General features: G+C 35.7%; 1 protein-coding gene across 1 annotated transcript in view; it reads right to left on the minus strand.

The window, feature by feature from the left end:
- The window catches only part of ACER3 (alkaline ceramidase 3), a 178,781-nt gene that overhangs the window by 81,637 nt on the left and 72,355 nt on the right, over positions 1–24,789 (minus strand). Inside the window, exons 2-3 of the mRNA XM_082844542.1 lie at positions 24,587–24,697; positions 2,521–2,573 (exon numbers count right to left, since the gene is read on the minus strand). Coding sequence (XP_082700668.1) covers positions 2,521–2,573; positions 24,587–24,697 — 164 coding nt within the window. The remainder of the gene's footprint in view (positions 1–2,520; positions 2,574–24,586; positions 24,698–24,789) is intronic.

A 24,789-nucleotide genomic window follows, 5' to 3' on the forward strand; every position in this document is an offset into this window, starting at 1 on the left:
TCTCACTGTTGTGGCCTCTCCCATTGCAGAGCACAGGCTCCGGACGCGCAGGCTCAGCGGCCATGGCTCACGGGCCCAGCTGCTCCGCGGCATGTGGGATCCTCCCGGACCGGGTCACGAACCCGTGTCCCCTGCATCGGCAGGCGGACCCTCAACCACCGCGCCACCAGGGAAGCCCTTCCATCATTCTTTTAACATTTCCATTCCTTCTGGCACAAAAAGATGGTTCAGGCTCATATTGTCCTTTTTTCTGCCCCAACCCTCAGAATCCAGCCAGATTCCTTTTAATGACGAACGATCTGGATGATAGGTATGCTCTTTGGTATTGGGGTTCCCGGCTCCTAAGTCCTCTCATGGACAGAGTCAGAGAATAGCATGGATGTGTGTGTGTGTGTGTGTATGTGTGCATAGAGAAATCTGCATGCATGCATGTGTGTGTGTGTGTGTGTGTGGTGTGTGTATATCATTTATAAACTGTGAATGATTTTGGTCAAATCAACTAGACTCTTTCAGGTCTAGTACTAGAATTTATAAAACATGAGTAATAACTATCTAAGACAGTATATAGGGAAGCATTCAATGATTGCTAGAGCTGGACAAATTCTAGTTATTTTTTAGTATGATAAAATGCAAAGCCTTATTTTCTGGGTTATTGTTTAGCTGTTGCTCACTGGTATCACCATTCTGATTGCTGGTATTCTTGCCATACAGTTAAAAATTTTTGAATATCATTCCTGTCATTTCTTCAAACACATTCTAGCTTTATCACTGTTGTCAGATACACCACCATTGTAATGACTCCCTGCTTCTGTTTATGTCATAATGCAAGTGCAGTATGTCATTTCACCTTTCACTACGTAAAAAGTTTCAACTAAATTCTTTCAGATTCTGTTTAAATGTCTTTAACGATTATAGATTCTTCTAAGCTCCACTGTGCTGCCATAGCGTATCTGTACTTCTTTAAAAATAATTTCCAGGGCTTCCCTGGTGGCGCCGTCGTTGAGAGTCCGCCTGCCAAAGCAGGGAACACAGGTTCGTGCCCTGGTCCGGGAAGATCGATCCCACATGCCACAGAGCGCTGGGCCCGTGAGCCATGGCCGCTGAACCTGCGCATCCGGAGCCTGTGCTCCGCAAAGGGAGAGACCACAACAGTGAGAGGCCCGCGTACCGCAAAAAATAAATAAATAAATAAATAATTTCCATATTATATCACTGTTTATAAGTCTTCTTTCCCAGCCAGAGAGTGTAAGAAATGTGTTCTATGCTCGATTAAGTCAGACCAGTGTCTTATTCATTTGTGTATTCTCCATGTCAAGCATGGCATGCACAAGAAACATGACACCTTATTATAAATATGTGTTGAATAGTAAAATCAATTCTAAGAATTAATTCTTACATTTTAATATAGCTGTAATTAATAATTCCTAGACTACTGTATAAACAGATCCTTCCAGAAGAGCGCTATCCAACACACTAGGCACTAGCCTTATGTGGCTATTGAGCACTTGAAATAAACCTAACCCTAACTGAGATACACTGCAAGTGTGAAACATACACCCAGTTTCAGGCTGTGAAACATTTCATTAATAAATTTTTATACTGATTACATGTTGAAGTAACACTTTGGATATACTGTGTTAAATAAAATATGTTATTAAAATTAATTTCACCTATTTCTTCTTAATGTGGCTTTTTAAGATGTGGCTACTGGAGATTTTTTTTTTTTTTTTTTTTTTTTTTTGCGGTACACGGGCCTTTCACTGTTGTGGCCTCTCCTGTTGTGGAACACAGGCTCCGGACGCGCAGGCTCAGTGGCCATGGCTCACGGACCTAGCCACTCCACGGCATGTGGGATCTTCCCGGACCGGGGCACGAACCCATGTCCCCTGCCTCAGCAGGCGGACTCTCAACCACTGCGCCACCAGGGAAGCCCTACTGGAGATTTTTAATTATATACGTCGTTCACATTATATTTCTACTGGACAGTGCTATTCTACAAGTTTCTGGGCTAGTGATGGGGAACAAAGAGGTTAAAAGATTGAGGACTAGCTATATGGCCCCCTTAGAGCAAAGACAGTAAATAAAAATCCTTGCATAGCTCTAAAACCTTGCTATTAAAGGGACCAGCCCATTCAAGTGGATGCCACAAGAGAGACATAAGGGGATGTAGGCAGCCAAGAATAAGAATACATTACTTTGGTGAACTGATTTTATCTTCTGAAGATGTCTCCATGAGACTCTACTTTCTAATCCTACCCTAAAGTCATACATGCCTACACAGAGGTGGTCAAAAACCCATTCTGCTCTCGCTTGTTTTCTCTATGGACACTTATTCGCTTGCTCCTTCACTTACTCAACCTGGATCCTTTGGCCTGAAGTAAAAAACTCCAGGGATTACAAATTCCATCTTTTCTTCTTCTTGCCTCAATATCATCCTCTAGTAATGTGTTCTTTCCTCAAAGTTGAAGTGTCTCTGGATTAAGAGAAATAAGCATTTAAGTCAATTTTGTCATTACTGACCTGCATTTCATATTTCAGAGTCATGTGGAAGCACCAGGATCCCATTCCTACCACTGAAATTAAAACAAACAAATAAAAAAAAAACAATTAGCATGAAATTCTTTGGGGGTGGCCAGAGTGACTTGAGAAGACAGTAAGACATTTCAAAGCACTGAGTTTTAGAACAAATTTATGAAATCTTGTGGCAGGATATAGCAGACCCTGCTTAAGCTCTATCTATAACTGATGAAATTTTGGTACAGAAATAAACAAGTTCTCGTAAATTTCCTCCACTAAGTGATTTATTAGATTAACAAATATTCTCCATTTTTTTTGCATAAAATGTATTACAGATGCTCAGGGTAAGCTTTAATGATCACAGCTTGTTAGCTACTCTTCAGTACTTCCTTCGGATTAGCTAGTTCTAATCCAAATAGCTGAGGTGGATGCTTAATAAGAGCCAGTCACTTCTGTTTGTTCCTAAACTTGTTAATGCCACTGTGTTTAGTTATCAGAAGTATGACTGCAAAAAGAGAGCTACTGTTTCTACAAAAACTGTTTAAAATGTTTAAAACAGACTCAATAGAATTGAGTTGCTAATAAAAATTGCTGTTGAATTAGCTGTGGATAAGATATCTATTATAGATTGGGAAAAACAGTAAATATCTAAAGATTCTGTATTCATGTCTCAAAGTTCTTTCCAAGTGTCTCCATTTTAAACAAACTGTTTTCATTTTAGGGTTTAAAATTTTTTGTTTGTTTTTCAATGCAAGAAAGACTAAGTAGAACTATAATTAGGGTCCCATATTCAAAGGCCACGCCCTACATCAAATCATTGTCAAAGATTATACAACTATTTGTTAATTAAAATAAAACTTGAAGGTGGGTATACATTTTTTTCAATATAATTATAGCTTTGACTCTTTAAAAGTTAACGGACTAAATATCACTCCCTATCACATCTGATAACACGGTTTCTACTATGATTAAGTTTAGTTCAACAAGCCTTTACTGAATACCACCTATTTGCCAAATTCAACTACAGATGCTGAGGTACAAAGATAAGATCCAGTCATTGGCCTTAATGAAGTTTATAAGCTAATGGAGGAGACAGGCAGATAAATAGAAGATGCCAGTATGTGGAGATATGATAAAAAAACAGATATGCATAGAGTACTATAGGAGCACAGAAGAGGGGACTTATGAAAGAAGTCAGAGAAAGCAAAAATGACGTCAGAGGAGTTAGCCTCAAGGATGTAAGAGTCAGCCCAACAAACATGGTAAATGTGGATGTTACCAAATCATTTGTATGAAGCCACTTGAGAAAAATTTCAAACTCTTTGTTACTCTTGCTTTTTAAAAAAATCATTATAGACATTATCACATTATTTACTGCTCAAAATGAGATGAGAGAAGTCAAGAGTTATTGTACTCATCTTACTAAAGAAATGAGGAAGTAGATGGTTGCTGTCTTTTTTCCAAAGGAGAAATTAGAAGGTGCAAAGTAGAATAAATTAATGGAAGGAGGGAAAAAAAACAAACCCTGTGAGTTATTTAAAGTCACATAATATACTATAAAGTAAAAAAATTAAAATGAGGTGGATGACTATTCATCCTGAAAGGTAGACTGGCCACTAAACCATGTCTCACTCAACAACTGTTTTTATCCAAACCTTTCCAAATGTCCTCTTGTTACTGTTTATTATATCGCCTTAAAAGTCTGATTTTTAAAAAATCTCTACAGTTTATTTCCTTTCAACACTCCATTTAGAATGCAAAGAAATGGAATAGAAGAACATCACCTTTCTCCATGCAGTATTTTATATTTTGCCACTTTAAAGAAAACTACCAATTTTTGCTAAAATTTATTAGCTTTACTGATGTAATTCACAAACTGCAGAGTTAAAGTACACAATTCAATTGTTTTTAATATTTTCACAGAGTTGTGCAACCGTTATCATTATTAGAACATTTTCATGACCCCAAAGACAAACCCCAGGCCTATTAGCAGTCACCCCTATTTCTCTTCAAACCTCCTCCCTCCTCAGCCCTAGACAACCATTAATCTATCTTCTGTCCCTAAAGATTTGTCTGTTCTGGACTCTTCATATAAGTGGAATCATACAATATGAAGTCTTTTCTGTCTGGTTTCTTTCATTTAGCATATTTTCAAGGTTCATTCATATTACAGCATGTATCAATAATACCTTCCTTTTATGGATGAATAACATGTCATTGTATGAACATGCTACATTTTATTTATCTATTCACCAGTTGATGGACATTGCTAAGGACTGCACCTTTGTGTTCCCTCCAAATTCACATGTTGAAGCCCTGACCCCCAATGTGACAGTAGTTGGGCATGGTGCCTTTGAGAAATAAACAGGTTTAGATGAGGTCAAGAGAGTAGGGCCCCCATAATGGGATTAGGGTCCTTATATGAAGAAGAGACAGAATTTCACTCTCTCTCCCCACCTACATGAAATAAGGATAGGCCACATGAGGACACAGGGAGAAGGTGGCCCTCTGCAAGCCAAGAAGAGGGCTCTCACCAGGAACGGAATTAGTCAGCACCTTAATCTTGGACTTCCAGAACTGTGAGAAATAAAGTCTATTGTTCAAGTCTATGGTATTTTGTTATGGCAGTCTGAGCTAACTAAGAGACATTTAGGCTTTTTCTACATTTTGGCTATTATTAATAATGCTGCTGTGAGAATTCATGTATAAGTTTTTGTGCAGAAGTATGTTTTCATTTCTCTTGGGTATATACTGAGGATGGAATTTCTGGGTCATATGGAAACTCTATGTTTAGCATTCTGAAGAACCGTGTAAGTGTTTTTCAAAGTGGCTGCACTATTTTATACTCCCATTAGCAATATATGAATTTCTCCACATCCTCCCTATACTAGTTGTTGGTTGTCTTTCTGATTATAACCATCCTAATTGATTGAAGTAGTATTGTGGTTTTGATTGGCATTGCCCTAGTGATTACCCCATTCCCTTCTTTTTATCTTATTAAATGTTCCACATTTCAGATTTGTCTCACTGTGTGTGTGTGTGTGTGTTTAATGGATTTTATGTTTTAGAGCAGTTTTAGATTCATGGCAAAATTGAGCAGAAGGTACAAAGATTTTCCATATAACCTCCACTCCCACACACACACATAGTCTCCCCCAGTATCAACATGCCCCACCACAGTGGTACATTTCTTATTACAATTGATGAACCCATATTGATACATCATTATCACTCAAAGTCCATATTTCATATTACAGTTCACTCTTGAGTATAGAGAAATTTATAATGACATGTATCCACCATTATAATATCATACAGAATAGTTTCATTGCCCTGAAAATCCTATGTGCCCTGTCATTTCAACTCTCCCTCTCCCCTAACCCCTAGTAAACACTGATCTTTCAAAGTGGCTGTGCCATTCTTCGTTCCCACCAGCAATGAATGAGAGTTCCTGTTGCTCCACAACCTCATTCCCTCTTCAACAGATATTTACTGGGCTCTTAACAATGTTCCAAGCATTTCCACTAGGATAAAGGAATGAACAAGAGAGATATGTTTCCTGTCTTAAGAACTTATAGCAAGCCACTAAAAATATGAGAGGGGCCATTTCAAAGCTATGCAAAGGGGTTACTACCTTGCAAAGCGGTTACTACCTTGTCTAGGGAGTCAGAAGAGGGCTATCAGGGGAAGTAACACATAAGCTAGGACTTAAAAATAAACTGAGTTAACCAGGTGAAAAGAATTTTTTTTAATGAGATCATCCTACGTAGAAGGATCATCTAACATAGAGGCAAGGTAGTGCATTCAAAGAAGTAAAGGAGTTTGGCTTAGACCATGAACACTTGCATCCAGTGAGAAGACTGGCATGATTTGTAGGCAGGAGACTGAGAAGAGCCTGGTATTGGCATGCTACCAAACTTTTTCAAGGTTACAACAGAATACAGATGTGTTCTGATACACATTTATTTTGATCCATTTGACTGACCACACTGGGGAAAGAGTGTACAAGGGCTTTGGAATCAGACCTAAACTAGCATCCCAAATCTGTTACTTATTACTTATCAACTTTGGCAAGTTGCTTAAATCTCTTTGAGACTCAGCTGCCTCAGTTGTAAAATAAAAATAACAATGTTTATCATGAAAGGCTGCTGTGAGGATTATCTAGCATGCACCTGGCATACAACAGGTATCAACAAATTTTATTTTCCAGTCTACGAAAAAAAATTCATGTACATAGAGAATGGAATCACTAGGTTTTGGAAGTAGCCACAACACAAATTTAAAGGCCCAAGAAATACTATGAGTTCCTTTTAAATTATACCAAGATTTACCATGACGCACAAGAAGGGACCTAGAATAAATGAAAAAGGAGAAGGGCATATTACCCCAAAGTATCAAAGGCATTAATAGTGTAATGTGTGATTATTTTAAAACCTATGAACTCAGAGTTCATTTTAGTATTATTGGTGGTGTCAAAACAATGCCAGCTACAATTACAGGAATGCATGACTGTTCTTTCCAGCTGAAGCTAGCATTCACATTAGAAACAAAATGCACTCTCATATTAGAGAGGTCATAGAATGTAGTAATTAAAAGTGTGAGCTTTGGAGAGCTGTCCTAAGAAGTTTGGACTTTATCCCTAAGATGATAAGAAGCCAATTTAGGGTATTGAAAAAGACCTTTTCTAATTGCTCTCCACCTACCCTAAAGGTAAGTGATCACTCACTCCCTTTTCTAGTCTACCACTTGTCTAGTATATAATCTTATTATACTAACACACACACACACACACACACACACACACACACACACACACACACACACGTGCCAGAAGATCCTACCTAGCCTTATCAATGTATTTTGGATTACTTTCTCCCCACACCCAATATGGATGCTGCAACATTAGTAGTAGATGAGCTACCACATTACTTTAGCAACTCTTGGGCTATCATACTAACTACACTAGTGTGGTACACAGAATAATGGCTCCCAAAGATGTCTATGTCCTATCTCCAGAAGCTGTGAATATGTTACCTAAAATGGCAAAAATGACTCTGCAAACTTGACTAAATTAAAGGCCTTGAGATGGGGAGATTATCCTGGATTATTACAATGTGCTCAATTTAATCATCTGAGTCCTCAAAAGCAGGAACCTTTGGAAGATGTCACTATGGAAGAACGGTTAGAGAGATGTAAAACTGCTAGGTTTGAAGACAGAGGAAAATGGTCCAAGTCAAGAGGGAAAAAATGGAATTATGTGGGCAGCCACATAAACTGGAGAGGACATGGAAATTGACTCTCCCCCTAGAGCCTCCAGAAAGGAACACAGACTTACCAACACCTGGACTAATGAGACTTGTATCAGAATTCTAATTTAAAGAACTGCAAGATAATAAACTTATCCTTTTTTTGGTACTTTGTTATAGTAGCAGTAGAAACCCAATACAATTACTAACAGATGGCTAGTTTATTAGTTAATAAACTGGTACCTGAAGTGCCTCTTAAAACTCTTGCCTAAGAACCTTGGCTCATCTGAAGATTCTGAAGTAAAGTAAAAACTCAAGCTACAGACTAGGAGGAAATATTCACAATACATATAATATCTAACAAAAGGCTCACATATAGAAAATGTGATACAAAAATCAGATAGAAAAAGACAGCCCAATTTTTAAATGGGCAGATGATTTGTAGAGGCACATCACAAAAGATGATACCCAAAGGGTCAATAACAAGTGCTCAGCATCATTATTCATTGGGAAATACAAATTTAAACCTCAGTGAGACATCACCACATAGCAACCCAGAATGACTAAAATTAAAAAGATAGACAAGTATAGGACTTCCCTGGTGGCAAAGTGGTTAAGAATCCGCCTGCCGATGCAGGGGACATGGGTTTGAGCCCCAGTCTGGGAAGATCCCACACGCCGTGGAGCAACTAAGCCTGTGTGCCACAACTACTGAGCCTGCGAGCCACAACTACTGAGCCTGCGTGCCACAACTACTGAAGCCCGCATGCCTAGAACCAGTGCTATGCAGCGAGAACCTACCGCAATGAGAGGCCTGTGCACCACAATGAAGATTAGCCCCTGCTTGCTGCAGCTAGAAAAAGCCTGCGTGCAGCAACGAAGACCCAATGCAGCCAAATAAATAAATACATTTAAAAAAAAAAGATTGAAAAAAAAAGATAGACAAGTATAGATGACAATGTGGAATAACTGGAACTCTCAGATATTACTGGTGGGAGTGTTAATGGTCCAAACACTTTAGAAAATTGTTTGGCAGTTTCTAATAAATTTAAATACAGACTACCCTATGATCTGGCAATTCTACTTCTAGACATACAGCCCTAAAGAAATGAGAACAACTGTCCATCAAAAGACATATACAAGAATATCCACGGAATCTTTATTCATAAAAGTCTCAACTGGAAACCCAAATGCCCATTAACAGAAAAATGGGCAAATGAATTATATTCACACAATGGAATATTATATATCAATAAAAAAGAATGAACTACTGATAGAAACAACATAGATGAATGTCAAAAACATTACATCGAATGAACGAAGCCAGATGCCAGAGTACATACTATATGGTTCCATCTATATAAAGTTCAAGAACATGCAAATTAATATATGGGCATGGAAGTCAGAATATCAGTTATCATTTTGGGGATATGTTGACTGAGAAGGGGCACAAGGGAACTTTCTGGGATGACTGAAAATTCCTGTATCTTGATCTGGGTGGTGATTACACAGGCAAAATCTCATTGAGCTGTATGTATACTTAAGATTTGTACATTTTACTGTTTACGGAATACACCTCAATTTAAAAAAAGAAAGAATTTGGAGGGGGAAACATTCACATGCAATGCTCCAAATATACTTTGCCTGTCAAAATATTCCCACCTTAAGTGATTTGCTGTAGTACTTTTCATACTGGTTCTGAAACAACTCTATCCAAGCCTTCAGGCAGGTTAAGTTAGTAACAAGCAAATGTTCCACAGGTAGAGGAAACGTAAGAGCACAAAATAACAACGATAAGAATGGATGAGACAGAATATAGTAATTGAAGGGAGAACCAAAATAATTCTGTTTAAGAATATCTATAGCCAAGTGAGGGGAATGTTTGGACTGCCTAAGGTATGTTAAAGAGAATGGAGCTAGAGCAATAATAATAACAGACATAGTAATAAGAGAAATGAGATGACATTATGATATTTTATACTTATTTTCTTAGAAAATAACTGTATTCAATCATTGTCTTATTCTGGCTCCAGCCTAAAACACTGAAACATAAACCACAACTGAGGCCACAGGAAGTAGACGAAGAGCTGTTACAGCTCATGCTTCCTGGTTTAGGCTATTTTCTACCTTTCTACTTTTACTTTCTACCAGGCTATTTTCCTGGCCATTTCACTTCCTCACTTCCTGTTCACTGACTACACAGGCTACTTAGCTAACTGGTTCCTGCTTCTCTGGCTGAACCTGTTCCTAGGTTTTGCCTTCTAGGTTGGGCATGTTTATTCAAAGTGTAGTAAAACCACAAATAAAACCATATAAAACCACAGATGCATATGCACAAAGATTAGGAACTATTAATAAAAGAAAATACTATTTCTGTTGGGTGATGGGATTATGGGTATTTCGCATTGTCTTCCAAATTTGTCTTCATGTTAGTATATTACTTTTTCCACTAACTAGAAAAAAAGACCATTGATGTTTCTGGCAATGTCTGGAAAACTGGGACTAAATCAAGGGGAATAAATAAGTTAGTAAACAAGTTATGAAATGATTTCTGAAGTTCCTTTCCACAGCATATTGATTTTATCCTGTTTCACTGCTAAGTGTAATTGCTATAATCTAAAAGATTATTAGTCTAGTACGCAGTCCACTCACTTTCCCCTTGACAAATGGTATAATATTCTTAAGACCACTTCAGATGTCTTTGATTCAGTATGGCAGTGACTACTGTAAGTATGATCACACTAAACTTAAGGCTACTCCATGCAAAGAATTTCCAGTGGTCCTTTCCATGGGGAAATGACTTTGTGATATTTCTATTTCAGCACTGAAGTCTATCTTGAACAGACTTTTTCTGCTCTACTTTATTAATGTTTTGACTATTTTACCACTCATTTTTTCTTGTTGCCAATTACCTACTCATTTAGATAACTGCATAACAAATACATTTGTACAACTACAAATAGATTTTGTTGTTTATATGCAATTCATCTCTCCTCAATGTAGTATAAGCTCTCTGGGGACAGACTTTGTCTTTTTATGCTGGCACATAGTATGTACTCAAAATTATTTGTAAAGGAAAGCGAACCTATTCCTATTTTAAAGGAGTAGATAAACAACAATTTGTGACTTTGGGAGTAAAGAGAAAAATTAAATTTCATGAAAAACAAATCTCATGGAAGGGCTTCTTTTGGTTTGTTCTATTTTAGGCAATGCACAGTTGTAAATAACTGTCTTATGGCATAATGATTAAAAGCATATATATTTGGGTTCAAGGTATGGCTCTACCATTTACTCATTGTGGGATCTTGGTCAAGTTACTGCTCTTCTCAAATATTACCTTTATAAAATGAAGTTGAAGGGATCCTCATAGATTGTAGAGAATGTTAAATGACATAATAATATAATTTAATGTACTTCCCACAGAGCCTGGTATATAATAAATGCCCTATGAATGACAATTACTATTATCTCTCTAAACTCCACCAACATTAGCAGCAAATTTTATGACCTCATAAAAAGTAATGACTAAGCCAATACCACATGAAGCTTGGAAAATGTTAAGAGTCCTAACGTCAAATACTAATAGCAACTAGGAGGCGGAATTTAGCGTCAAATAACTTGTCTTTACTTTTCAATTTATTCTCCTAGTTTTATTATGGGACAAGGAGTATTAAATTCATTTGAATTCTTTATCGTCCTTCTCTATATTTAAACAGAAATAATTTTGCTGATTTTAAAAATGTTTACTTAAAACAAGTATTAGGTTCTTAATCCCCCCCTCCTTCTTTTTTATTTTGGCTGCCCCAGGTCTTAGTAGCGGCATATGGGATCTTCATTGAGGCATGCAGAATCTTTCATTGTGGCATGCAGACTTCTTAGTTGCAGCATGCAGACCTCTTAGTTGCAGCGTGCGGACTCTTAGTTGGGCATGCGAACCCTCAGTCATGGCGTGCGTGCGGGATCTAGTTCCCCGACCAGGGATCGAACCTTGGCCCCCTGCATTGGGAGCATGGAGTCTTACTCACTGGACCACCAGGGAAGCTCCCCCCACCTTTTAATAGCAAGTTTTACTAAGAGACCTATTAGAAAAATAATCAGAGAAGACATTTTTGATTCTTCTCTTGATGTTATGAGCATCTCTTCCTTTCATAAAATGTGCATATTTGGGATAAAAATAAACAAAGAGGAAGAGAAAAATATTAGACAAAGGGACTGGGTGGTTCCAAAGCAGCTATAACTGGGCAGGTGGACTAAACTGAAATCAGGCTTATTGGAAGAACTGGCAATTGCTCAAGGACATGGGATGGGAAAAAATATTTTAAAAGTAATGTCTGTAACCCTTAACTTCCCTAATTCTTCCTCACTGTACTTGGTACCTTTTCTTTATAACACTTACCACACTGTTAGTGCATACTTAATTATAAAATTATTTGATTAATCTCTGTTTCCCCTGCTAAACTCTAAGCTCCAATGAACAATGGTTTGAGAGCTAGACCTAGCACATAACTGATTCTCAGTAAAAATTTGTTGAATGAATTAAAAAATGACTAAATGCTTAGTAAATCTAGGCTCTAAGCCAGAACACAACTCTCATAAATTACTAACAATCTGTTCCTAATATACTTCTACACAATGCCAAAATTTCCAATTCCTTCTGCAAAATCTCCCTCAACTCCAAAAAGTTCATATCAACTAAGTAGTTATTATAAATTTTTGGTCATAAAATTAAGATACTGAAAAATCTTATATGGTATTCAGTAAATGTCCTTGATCTGTTAATCAAATCTGTTTCCAGATAAAGTTTGTTCCCTGTGTGTGTGTGTGCATATGTGAATCTATCTCATACACGCACACACAAATTTTTTTTTTGGTGGGGAGACTTATCTCAGTGAAAAATTCAAACAAGTACATGAAAAAGAAGTCCTAGCAAAAATGCCTGTTGTTTAAAATAAAGTATCCATTCATTCATCAAACAGCCTCATGTATTTGGTTTGCACCAGGTATTGCTGAATGCCAGAAATCCAGAAGAGTAAGAACTCAGCTGCTTTCAGGAAGCAAAGCTTAGTCTTGTAGAAGGGACAGACTTAAAAACCATTCTTATTCAACCTTTGCTGATTTGCCCCATATTGCCTTTTAGACCTTCTCCTTGTGCCCCAATTCAGGATCCAATGAAGATATTGCATGTAGTTGTCCGTCTCTTTTAATCTGGAACAGTTCCTCAGCCTTCCTTTGTTTTCATGACTTTAACATTTATTAAAAAAAAAAAAAAAAAACCAGGTTGGTTGTTTTATAAAATAACCCTCACAAACTGGGTTTTTCTGATTGTTTTCTCATCATTTGGTTCAGGTTATGCACTTCTGGGAATAATATTGTATAAATGATGTTGTTTCCTTTTCAGTGCATCACACCAGGAAGAATCAGTTGTTAGTTTATACTGTTATTAATGATGTTAGGATTGATTACTTGAATAAGGTGGTATCTGCCAGATTTCTGTGCTGTTACCATTTTTCCATCTGTAACTAATGAGCAAGTAATTTATCAGGAGATACTTTCAGGCTGTGTAATCATCATGTTCCCAAACACATTCACCCAATATTTTTAGCATTCACTGATGACTCCTGAATCAATTATTACGATGATGGTTGCAAAATGATGATTTTAAAAAATCCTATCATTCTGTTTACATTTATTAGTTGACAATTCTACTCTTTAAAAAAAAAAGCTTTCTACTTCTCACACCATTTGTTTGTTAGTATCAGTATGAGCTTGTGCATTCTTTTCTTATACCATGTGTTACATAACCCATTACACAGTCATTTTCCATTTGGAAGCTCAAATTTTCAGTTTGGCCAAACTGTCTTCTGTGTCATTTTGACATTATTCCCTCATTTTTTCAGCCCTTTCTTACTTTCTGGAGTGATAAGATGTTCCAGACTCATCTCGCGCTTTCCCTGCCCTATCCCAGAAATGAGGCATTTCTCCAAGAAGCCTTAGTTCCTTTTAGTGAGGAAAGATTTTTAGAAACCAAGGTGTGGGCACTAGGTATGTTCATTGCTACTTAAGATTCATTGCTTCCAGACCCTTTCAGAGGATAGAATATGTGAAATCTTTTTTTATTTTTAATCATGCTGATACCTCAGATTTCAATGTTCTTTCAGGGTTCTTCCTTGCCTTCCTCCATCCAAATTTGTATCTCCTTCTTCTACATGAGAACCCTAGCCCCCAACAATATCAATATATTTCCTCATTTGCTTAATCCTAAAATGCAAAGATAACTTCAGAATTGCTATATTCATACCATTACTGACAATAAAAAGTAAATAAATAAATACACAGTAAATATAGTAAAGTAAGGTTCAATATCTCACTGAATTCTCTTTCTGTTTTCAAATTGGGTATATGAGAAAACCATTTCAAAGTTAACTAGATTAATAATTTCCTCTTATGTGGTTATGTTCTCTGTTTGATAAAGAGTACAATACATTTAAAAAATTAAGACTTTTTTTTTTTAGAATAGTTTAGGTTCACAGCAAAATTAGGCAGACGGTACATATATTTCCCATATAATGCCTGTCCTCCTCACCCTCCCAACCCTCTGGCTTCCCCCATTATCAACACCACTCCCCCAGAGTGGTACATTTGTTACCACAGATGACTCTACACTGACACATTATTAGCACCCCAAATCCATAGTTTACATTACAGTTCACTCTTCGTTTTGTATATTCTATGTGTTTGGAAAATATATGCACCATTATAGTATCATACACAATAGTTTCATGATCCTAAAAATCTTCTGTCCTCTGCCTATCATCTCTCTCCCCCCAACACCTAGCAACCACTGATCTTTTAACTGTCTCCACAGTTCTGCCTTTTTCAGAATGTCATATAGTTGGGATCATACAGTATGTAGCCTTTTCAGACTGGTTTCTCTCACTTAGTAATACACATTTAAGGTTCCTCCCTGTCTTTACAGTTTGATAACATACTTCTTTTTGGCACTGAATAATATTCCATTGTCTAGAGGTACCACAGTTTCCTAATCCATCCACCTACTGAAGGACATCTTGGTTGCTTCCAAGTTTGGGCTTTACGAATAAAGCTGCTTTTGTGTAGACATAAGTTTTCAACTCCTTCGGGTGAACACCAAGGAGAGTGATTGCTGGATAGTGTGGTGAGAACACATTTAGTTTTGTAACAAACTGCCGAACTGTCTTCCACAGTGGCTGTACCATTTTACATTCCCACCAGCAATGAGTAAGACTTCCTGTTGCTCCACATCCTGGCCAGCATTTGGTGTTGTCAGTGTTCTGAATTTTGGCCATTCTAATAGATGTACAGTAGGATCTTATTGTGGTATTAATTTGCATTTCCCTGATGACATATGATGTGGAACAACTTTTCATATTATTTGCCATCTGTGTATCTTCTTTGATGAGGTGTCTGTTAAGGTCTTTGGTCCATTTTTTCAATCAGGTTGTTTGTTTCCTTATTATTGAGTTTAAATTTATATTTCATGTCCAAAAATTTCTGTGTGTATTTTGGATTAACAGTCCTTTATCCGACGTGTCTTTTGCAATTCGTTTTTCTTTGTATTCAATTTTAGGGTCTCTCTTCCTCATTTCCCCAACTCCCGTTCTGGTTGATCTAATTATGTTCTTTGAATATGTGAAATCATAACAAGGTTGCAAAAATAAAAATACAAAAGGGTTTACTCAGAGAAGTGTCACTCCCTCCTCTAGCCTTTCCACCCACCCCCTGTAGAAACTAATTCCATTATTTTTCTGGTTCATGCTTTCTATGTCTCTTTTTGAAAAACTAAGCAGATGTATGTATATTTTATTTCCCCTCTTTCTCCAAGAAAAAAAATTATATACCGTGTGTGTGTGTGTGTGTGTGTGTGTGTGCGCGCGCACGCACGTGTACTTTTACATGCTGCATCTTTTACTTAACAATAAATCCTGGAAATCACTCCATATCAGTTCAGAGACGTTCCTCACCCTTTCTGTATCTTCATAATACTCATTGTGTAGATTCACCAGTTTATTCAACCAATTTCCAACATATGGGCTTTTAGGTTGTTTACATTATTTTGTAATTAAAAATAATTCTGTGATAAACAATCTTGTGCACATTGAATTTTGAATTACAGGAGATATATCTTCACAGAAAATTTTTTTAAATGCGGTTGCTGAGTCAAAGAGTAAATGCATATACAGTTTTGTTAGATGTTGACAAATTCACCTACAAAAATTTTGCATTCTCACCAGCAATGTGTGAAGAGTACCTATTTCTCCCACAGCCTTGCCAAGAGTGTGTTTTCAAGTGTTTCACTTTTTGTCAATCTGATAAAAGAAAAATAATGTAACAGTGTAGCTGGATATCTTTTCTTATATATGCTGGCTATTCTGTAGTATCTTTTTTGGAGAATGTTCTGTCTTTATTTCTATTGGATGTTTGGTCCTTTTTATCCTCAATATTTAAAAGTCATTTTTGTATCAGGGATATTAAACCTCTATCCTTAGTGTATGTCACAAATATTTTCACAATTTGGTCTTCTGCTTTGGACTTTGCATGTGGTATTTTTTGCCATGCCAAAGGTTTTATTTAATTAGCCAACGTTACATCTGGATTTTGAGTTATAGTTATAAATACTTTCCCACACACTAAATATAGAATAATTCACATGTTTTCTTCTAGTACTTGCAAGATTTTAAATCTATTTTTGGCTGTGTTGGGTCTTCGTTGCTGCATGCTGTCTTTCTCTAGTTGCGGCGAGTGGGGGCTACTCTTCATTGCGGTGAGCAGTCTTCTCATTGAGGTGGCTTCTTTTGTTGCAGAGCACGGGCTCTAGGTGCGTAGGCTTCAGTAGTTGTGGCATGCGGACTCAGTAGTTGTGGCACACAGGATTAGTTGCTCCGCGGCATGTGGGATCTTCCCAGACTAGTGCTCCAACCCGTGTCCCCTGCATTGGCAGGCGATTCTTAACCACTACGCCATTAGGGAAGTCCCACAAGATTTCAGTTTTTACATTTAGGTCTCTAATCAATTTAGAACATATTCACATGTATAATGTAAGGTATACATCTATTTTATGTTTCCAAATATCATTTATTAAAATATTCATCTTTGCCCCAATACTCAGAGATGCCATCTTCACCATACACTAAACTCTAATATGGATTTGGGTCTATTTATGCTTTTTCTTCTGAATTCCACTGTATTATCTATCAAAATATCTGTACTCTACTATTTTATTGAGGCAGGTTTTGCAGTATGTTTTAATATATAGGAGGATTAGTACATCCTTCTAGCTCTTCTTTTTTAAAGACTGCCTAGATATCTTTGCATGTTTATATATTAATATGAACTTTAGTATCAACTTGTTTAATTAAAAAATACTTATTGGATTTTTAAAATTATTTATTTTTGGCTGCATTGGGTCTTCGTTGTGGTGTGCGGGCTTCTCATTGCAGTGGCTTCTCTTATTGCGGAGCGTGGTCTCTAGGCTTGCGGGCCTCAGTAGTTGTGGCTTGCGGGCTCTAGAGCGCAGGCTCAGTAGTCGTGGCGCACAGGCTTAGCTGCTCCGCAGCATGTGGGATCTTCCTGGACCAGGGCTCGAACCCATGTCCCCTGCATTGGCAGGCTGACTCATAACCACTGTACCACCAGGGAAGCCCCCTACTTATTGGTATTTTTATTAGCATTATTTATTAGATATAACTGACATCTTTCAGTTTTCTTAAGTTATTCAAGAACAACTTTTCATTTGTTCGGGTTTACATTCATGTCTTTCAGAAGTGTTTTAAGTTTTCTTAATATAGGTTTTACACATATCTTGTTAAACTTATCTTTTGATATTTATCCTTTTGGATGTTATTGTAAACGGGATTTTCTTCTCTAATGGGATATTGTTTGTATATATGAAGGCTATTGCTTTTTGTGATCATTTTAAACCTAATACCGAACTGAATAGTTTTATTGTTTGAATAATAATTGTTTGCTTGATAACTGATTTTCTAGGCTAGAGTTTTCAGGAATACCATGACAGCTGTAAAGAGAGATAGTTTTCCTCCTTTTCCAGTCCTTAGTCATTTTCTCTGGTATAAATGCGTTGATTAATACCTCCAGTACTTTGTTAAATAGCAGTGGTGACAGACACACTTGCTTTGTTTTGACCTTCATAGGAATGCTTCTAGGGCTTCCACACTGAGTAAAATGCTAGCTTTAGGACTGATGTGTGTATATTAGCACGTTAAGACAGGATTTGTGAATTTCTGTTTTCTTGAGTTTTTCTTTTTAAATCAGAAATGGTTGCTGAATTTTGACAAAGGCTTTCACAGCATCTATGGAGATAATCATGTGGTTCTTCCTCTTAAATTAATTAATATAGTAAATTGCATGAATGGATCTCCTAAATTTGAATTGTCTTCCATTCTGGGCACAAACTGTTTTATTTCCCTAATGTCGAACTAGATTCTGTTTACTGTTTACTACTTTTTAAAAGAAGAAAACAGAGAGATAAATTTACATACCTTGTTTAATAATACAATTCCCCCAAAATCTTTTAAAACCAAAAGATGTTTTGTCCTTTAAGTTTGGCGCAAATTCATTTGATAGCAAAACCTGACCTAACTGGACATGAGGCTATTTATAGTGATTATTTAGCCTAGTTACTGTGAATATTCACACGTTAAGCAGCAATATGGATATGTTCACCTACAGGGTGCTGTCCCAGGTTTTGGTGGGCTTGGTATACTATAGCAAACACAGTCTATTAACTTTCTAGAATTCAAAACCAATCTGAGTTCAGAAATACTTCTGGTCCCAAGGATTTGGATAAGGACTTGTTAATGTATATTAGTGATGTAACTGGAAAACATTAAAAGAAAGAAATTGAGCTCAAGGGCTTTCTCTGAACTTCAGAGAATGAACTTTATAAGGATGACTTTCCATGAAGAGATACTGATACAAAGAGACCTGTCTAAAAAATACCCCCAACTTTCTTCAGTTGGAAGAAGGTTACAGGAAAAAATGATTTAGAAAATATGTTCCTCCATATATTCACAAGAATATTAGAAGAGGGCAGATTACTGTATGTGGAATAGTTTCTCAAATCATCGTTATCTGTATAAAGATCAAAGAATAACTTTAGGTCTTTAACATGCAAAGGAAATCTCTTAATAAGACCCAGATTCTTGTTAAGAGAGAACAGAAAATCCTCAGAGTGACAAATAGGATTCATCTATCTTGAACAATCAGGAGTGGCTGCCTGGATTCTACCTGACAAGGAAAGTAGTTGTATTCTACTAGGGAAGAGTTATAGCACCTATACATGCTAGCACTGACATATACATATACATACATATATATATATATATATATATATATATTTTTTTTTTTTTTTTTTTTTTCCTGCTCTACTGTTTTCTTTCTTCCTTCAACACCACCTCTGAGATGTAAGGACTAAATATCCCTCCTTCTTTCACATAGTGTGCACATTCCTCCATTTCCTGGTTTTTATTTTTTAAACAAGTACTGAGATATATCATTAAATTCACTCATTGTAAGTGTACAGTTTTAGGAGTTTTAGTAAATTTAAAGAGTTGTGCTACCATCATCACAATCCAGTTCTGTGATAATTCCATCACCCACCAAGGTTCCCTTATGCCTATTAGCAGTCAACATCCACTCTAAACCCCAAGTAACTAATGATTTGTTTTTATCTCTATAATTTTGCCTTTTCTAGAAATTTCATATGAATAGGGTCATATAATCTGTGGTCCTTTGCGTCTTTTGGTTCCTTTCACCTGGCATAATGTTTTTAGGGTTCATCCATGTTGTTACATGTATCAGTAGTACTTACAAAAAGTATCATTCCTTTTTGTTTGCTAATAATTTACTTAGTATTATCTGCACTGATATTCATTCACAATATTAGTCCTTAATTTTCTTTTTTATGGCATTTTTATTAGGTTTACATAACAATGTTGTTTGCCTCATAAAAAGAATTTGGAAGTTTTCTTTCATTATCTATGCTTGAAAAAATTTATGTAGCATTGGGACTATCAGGTCTTTGAAGGTTGATTGGAACTCTCTGTGAAACTATCTGGACCCAGTACTTTTGTGGAGGAATTCCTTAATAAGTTACTCTATTTCCTATACAGAAATTGGTCTGTTTAAAGCTTTCTATCTTTGGGGTCAATTTTGACAAATTGTATTTTCCTAGGAAATTATCCAATTTATTTATTTACATAGAGGTTTAAAATTTTTCTTTCCTTTGATTCAGTGGATACTTCCTCTTTGTCATTTCTTATTTTAATGTTTATGTTTGCTTCCTTTTTTCTAAAGTTAGCTAGTTGTCTACTTTTTCTTAAAAAAAAATAGATTTTGATTCATTAATTAGAACGTTTTTCTGTTCTCTATCTTGTTACTTTCTGCTTTTATCTTTATAATTTCCTCCCTTAAACTTTCATTTGGTTTATTCTGCAGTCTTTTTCTTGCCTTTTGAGTTGGGATTTTAATTAATTTTTACCTTTAGTTTTTATCTTTTATTATTAATTGTTTAAGCCTATGTATTATGCTCTGATGGCTGCTTTATATAAATCCCCATAGATTTTGATATGCAGACTTTTTGTTACAACTGTATTTTAGGACTCCTATAATTTCCATTTCTATTTTCCCTTTCAACCAAGAGTTAACAGAAGGTTTAAAATTTCAAAGAGGAAGAGCTTTTTTATGGTTTGAATTTGTTGTTAATTTCTAGCATGGATGCACTGTGACCAGAGGATGTTGTTTTAGTATTTCTACTTAATAGAACTTACTGTTTTGTTTTTATCAGTGTTCTATGTGTACTTCAAAAGAAGGTATATTCTCTAATATAAGGGTGTAAAGTTCAGCATAAAGCCATAAGATCTATTTTATTGGTTATGCTCCTTAGGTCTTCCAGATATTACTGATATATTTTGTTCACTTCATCTGTCCTGTACTGAGTGTGGCATATTAAAATCTTCTATTATTTGTATGTTTCTATCTATTTCTCTTTGTAGCTCTTGTAGTTTCTGCCATATAATAGTGGTGGTTGTATTATTTGGTACAGAGTTATTAAAAACTTGTATTTTCACTTTGAATCATGGCTTCAACATTAAAAACATCCTTCTTTGTCACACAATGCTTTTTGAAGGGAATTCCACTTTATATGATATCAGGATCACTACCCCTGCTTTCTTATTATTTGTTTCTAACTTTTCTGAATCACTTTGCTTTAGTTTTAGATGTGTCTTTTGTATATAGCATAAAGTTCAATCCTAATTGCTGATCAAATTCAAAAATCTTTTTCTTTTGATATTAAGTTAAGCTGATTCATTTTGATTCATATGACTGATGTTTAATCTCAACTCTGTCATATTGTTTTATTAAAATAGTTACATATATTACTTTATATTTAATGTATTTCTCTAAGTGAAATGTCTTTTTTGTACTTAATTCTTTTGGTATTTAGAAAAGAGGCTTTTTTGGCCTAGGGGTTACTTTTGTACTTATGCCTTTTATAGAACCCTGAGTTCTCCCCTTTTTTTCCTTAACCTTTTCCTATCTAGTTTGTTACTTTTAGATCATATTCTTCAATACTCAACTTACTACATAGGCAATAGTCACTGAACTTATCCTACTTTGTCCTTTCCTTCTCCCATTTAAAAAACTGCATGCTCTCTACTTTACCAGACCATATAATATCCATATACTATTCTTCAGTCCTTATTACATCTGTTTTAGTCTTAGATCTATAGTTAAATGTGTTAAATGCTCATTATCAGACATTTTGCCCAAGTTTGCCCAGTCTTCTCTTAGTTGGATGAACATCATTCTCTAGTACAATGCAGTCAGTAGAACGAAGGCAATGTTCTATATCTGCACTGCCCAATACAGTAGCCATAAGCCACATATGGGTACTGAGCACTTGAAACGTGGCTAGTGTGACAGAGGAACTGAAATTTGCATTTTAATTTTCATTTATTTAAATTTAAATTACCACATTTGGCTAGCAGGTACTAAATCAGAGAGAGCAGTACTCATGGATTCATCAGGAAGGAGCCATGTGTACAGTTTTTAATGAGTACTTGTATGTTTAAAACTATCTTTCTATAACCTGGATAACTGAAAAACAATTTGGTTGGAATATAAAATCTTTGGTTTGCACTAAAAATGCAGTTCCACTGATGCCTTTCTTTTTATGTTGCTGATGAGGTCTAGTGCCAGCCTAATTTTCTTGCCCTTATAAGTAGTCTGGTCTTTTTCCCTGGAGCTGTGAGGATTTTTTTCACTTTTAAAATCCAGTAATTTTACTAATCTCTTTCAGAGTTGACCATTCCAAGTCAGTTTTATGAGACAAAAATGGACTTTTCAATATCTAGATATGGGTCTTCTTCCATTTCCAAAACGTCTTCTTTCAAATTAAATTGAAAATTACAATTTTAAATATAAGATCTGTTTCATTGTTTTATTTTCCTTCCTCAGGGACTCCCATTACAGTTGTACTGAATCTTCTTTGACTTCCATTTCAATCGCTGTCTCTCTGACCCTTTTTCTTTCTTTATCTCATTTTCATTCTCTTGCTTGTTTCTCTTTCTTAAATAGCTCTTATTAAATACTCAACACATTGTAATTCAGGCTTAATTTCTTTCCTAAGTTTAATCAATTCTAATTTTATTTCTTTTGGGGTGTGAGGAAGCTATTTCTGTTATTACTTTTTATTTTTTTAATTAATTTTTATAGGTGTTATTAGTTTTTAAATTTTTATTCATTTATTGGTTTGAGGCTAATTCAGTTAGGAGTACTGTGCTGCAGTTTCTTTCTGCTTTATAATTAGTTGTGGGGAAAGAACATCCATGAGCCAAAAGGTATTGATTCTCATTTTCTGTTTTTTTATTACAGTAGCTTTGCATGGATGTAGACTGATTTTGTGGGGGTTCCACTTTGTGGAAAGAGTAAAGGTTTGGGGTGGCTTAAAAGATTTCAAGTTCAAGCCTGCCCCCTTCTGAATAGTAAAGGCTAGTGTCCTTTTTCATATACATTTATTTGTTTTTGGTGGCAAGGCAGGGTGCAGGGAGAAGGGTCTAATGTATTTTATAGTTGTGTTGTTTCAGTAGGATCTTAATTCCTCACTCTAACTTCCTTCTTTCCCTACACTTACACATTTCCAATGGCTATCTTCCTCTTTCTAGTTATTTCTTTCCCAGAAGTAATACCTTTCCCAAACTGCCACTTTAGGTCTTGTACACTTTCAAGCCCTTTACTATGTACTTTAAAGTACTGTGTACTTTATCAAGTACTATGATTTACCAGGTCTCATAACGTTTTCAGAAATTTTGCATTTATCATGAAGCTTTCTCTTTCTACTGGTGTTTTGTCAGATTAAGCCCTCAACTCTTCTCTCCTCTTTTCCATATAGTTTTTCAAACCTCCCCAAGTCTAAAATATTAAAGACAGTTCTGCTAGAATGTGGTATTTATTTCTTGTTTAAAAATGATTTGACGTTCATGGTATTCTTTTTCTCTTAGTAAGGCTGAAAGTGTGGGCTAAGTGTGGTTTTATTTACTTTCCTTCTTAATCTGTATGGTTTTCTAGAAGGATGAATGGACAAATTCTAACTCAGGAGGTCAGTATTGTCCTAGGGCAACTTGGAAGTCCCTCAAATATTTTTATTCTTATTGTTATTACTGATTGTGATTTGTTGGTATTTTATAAACATTCTTAAAACATCCCAGGAATTAAAGCAAAGGGCTAAGTTTGTGGACAAGTATTCCTTTTGAAGATGAATGAAGTAACTTCCTCACAACACCACACATATGAGAAACAGATTCAGAAATTAAACTCTCTCATATGCAATGACTAATATAATTATATAAAATCTGATATGATATACTACAGCTTACAGTTTTGTGGTAATTAGAGGTCCCTTCTGCCCATGTGTAAATAATATCTACCTTGAACTAAAACAAAAGAAATTGTGTTTAATTTAGAAAGTTACATAAAAGAAGCAAACTAGAATCTACTTTCTTTGCTATTTTTGTCTTTATGATGATAATGCAAGGACATGAAAGACTGATTTTCCCATCTTAGGCTCTGGTAAAGTTCACTCATCCCTCCATGTAACATTTACTGAGGACCACTAACTTGCCAGGCAATAGGGATACAAAGATAACTAAGACGCAGTCCCTGTCTCACAGACAAGTAGAGGAACAGGAGTAAGTTGCAGAAGATCAGATATAGTAGAATATCCTTTACACAAAGTTTTAAAATATGTGAATGATACTTTTCATATTTTTAAGGATACATACATATATAGTATAAATACAAAAACATGTGAGAAAATGATAATCAAATTCAGTATAGAGGTTAACTCTAGCAGGGTGAGCTGGGAGGAAGATGGGAATAAAATCAAGCAGGAGTAGAAAGGGAGCTTCAACTTTATCTATAGCAGTTTACTTCTTTAAAAAAGAAAAAAGAACTGAGACAAATATTGCAAAGTGTTAAGATCTGAGAAAGAAGGATGGTGAGATACATGGATATATTTGTTATATTATCCCTGTTCTTTTCTGGATGCTTGAAATATCTTGTTTTTTTTTTAAATTTATTCAAAATACAGTTCAAATATTGGCAAGATTTGTGGAGTTTTAATTCAGAAGTTTCAGAATGTGCTCAAGTTGTATAATAAACAACACAAAATTGAGAAACAATTTTAGGAAAGAATGAGAAAAACAGCCTGTCTGAATATGGTACATCATATTTTTCACATCATTTTTTAGATGAAGTGTTATACATACCTGTGAGTGCTAAATACGAAGCAATGTACCGCTTTTCCAGTCCACCTCTCACACTCTGAATTGCACCAAAAATTGGAGGTATAATCATAATCAGGTTACTCACTGTATTCCCTACAGAAAAAAAAAAAAACACAAGAAGATAATGAGATTAATCAATATTACTTTAAATAAAGATATACACAGTTAGCCCTTAGCAAAAATTA

Source organism: Leucopleurus acutus (assembly GCF_964270905.1).
Source record: "Leucopleurus acutus genome assembly, chromosome: 8".
Classification (NCBI taxonomy): Eukaryota; Metazoa; Chordata; class Mammalia; order Artiodactyla; family Delphinidae; genus Leucopleurus; species Leucopleurus acutus.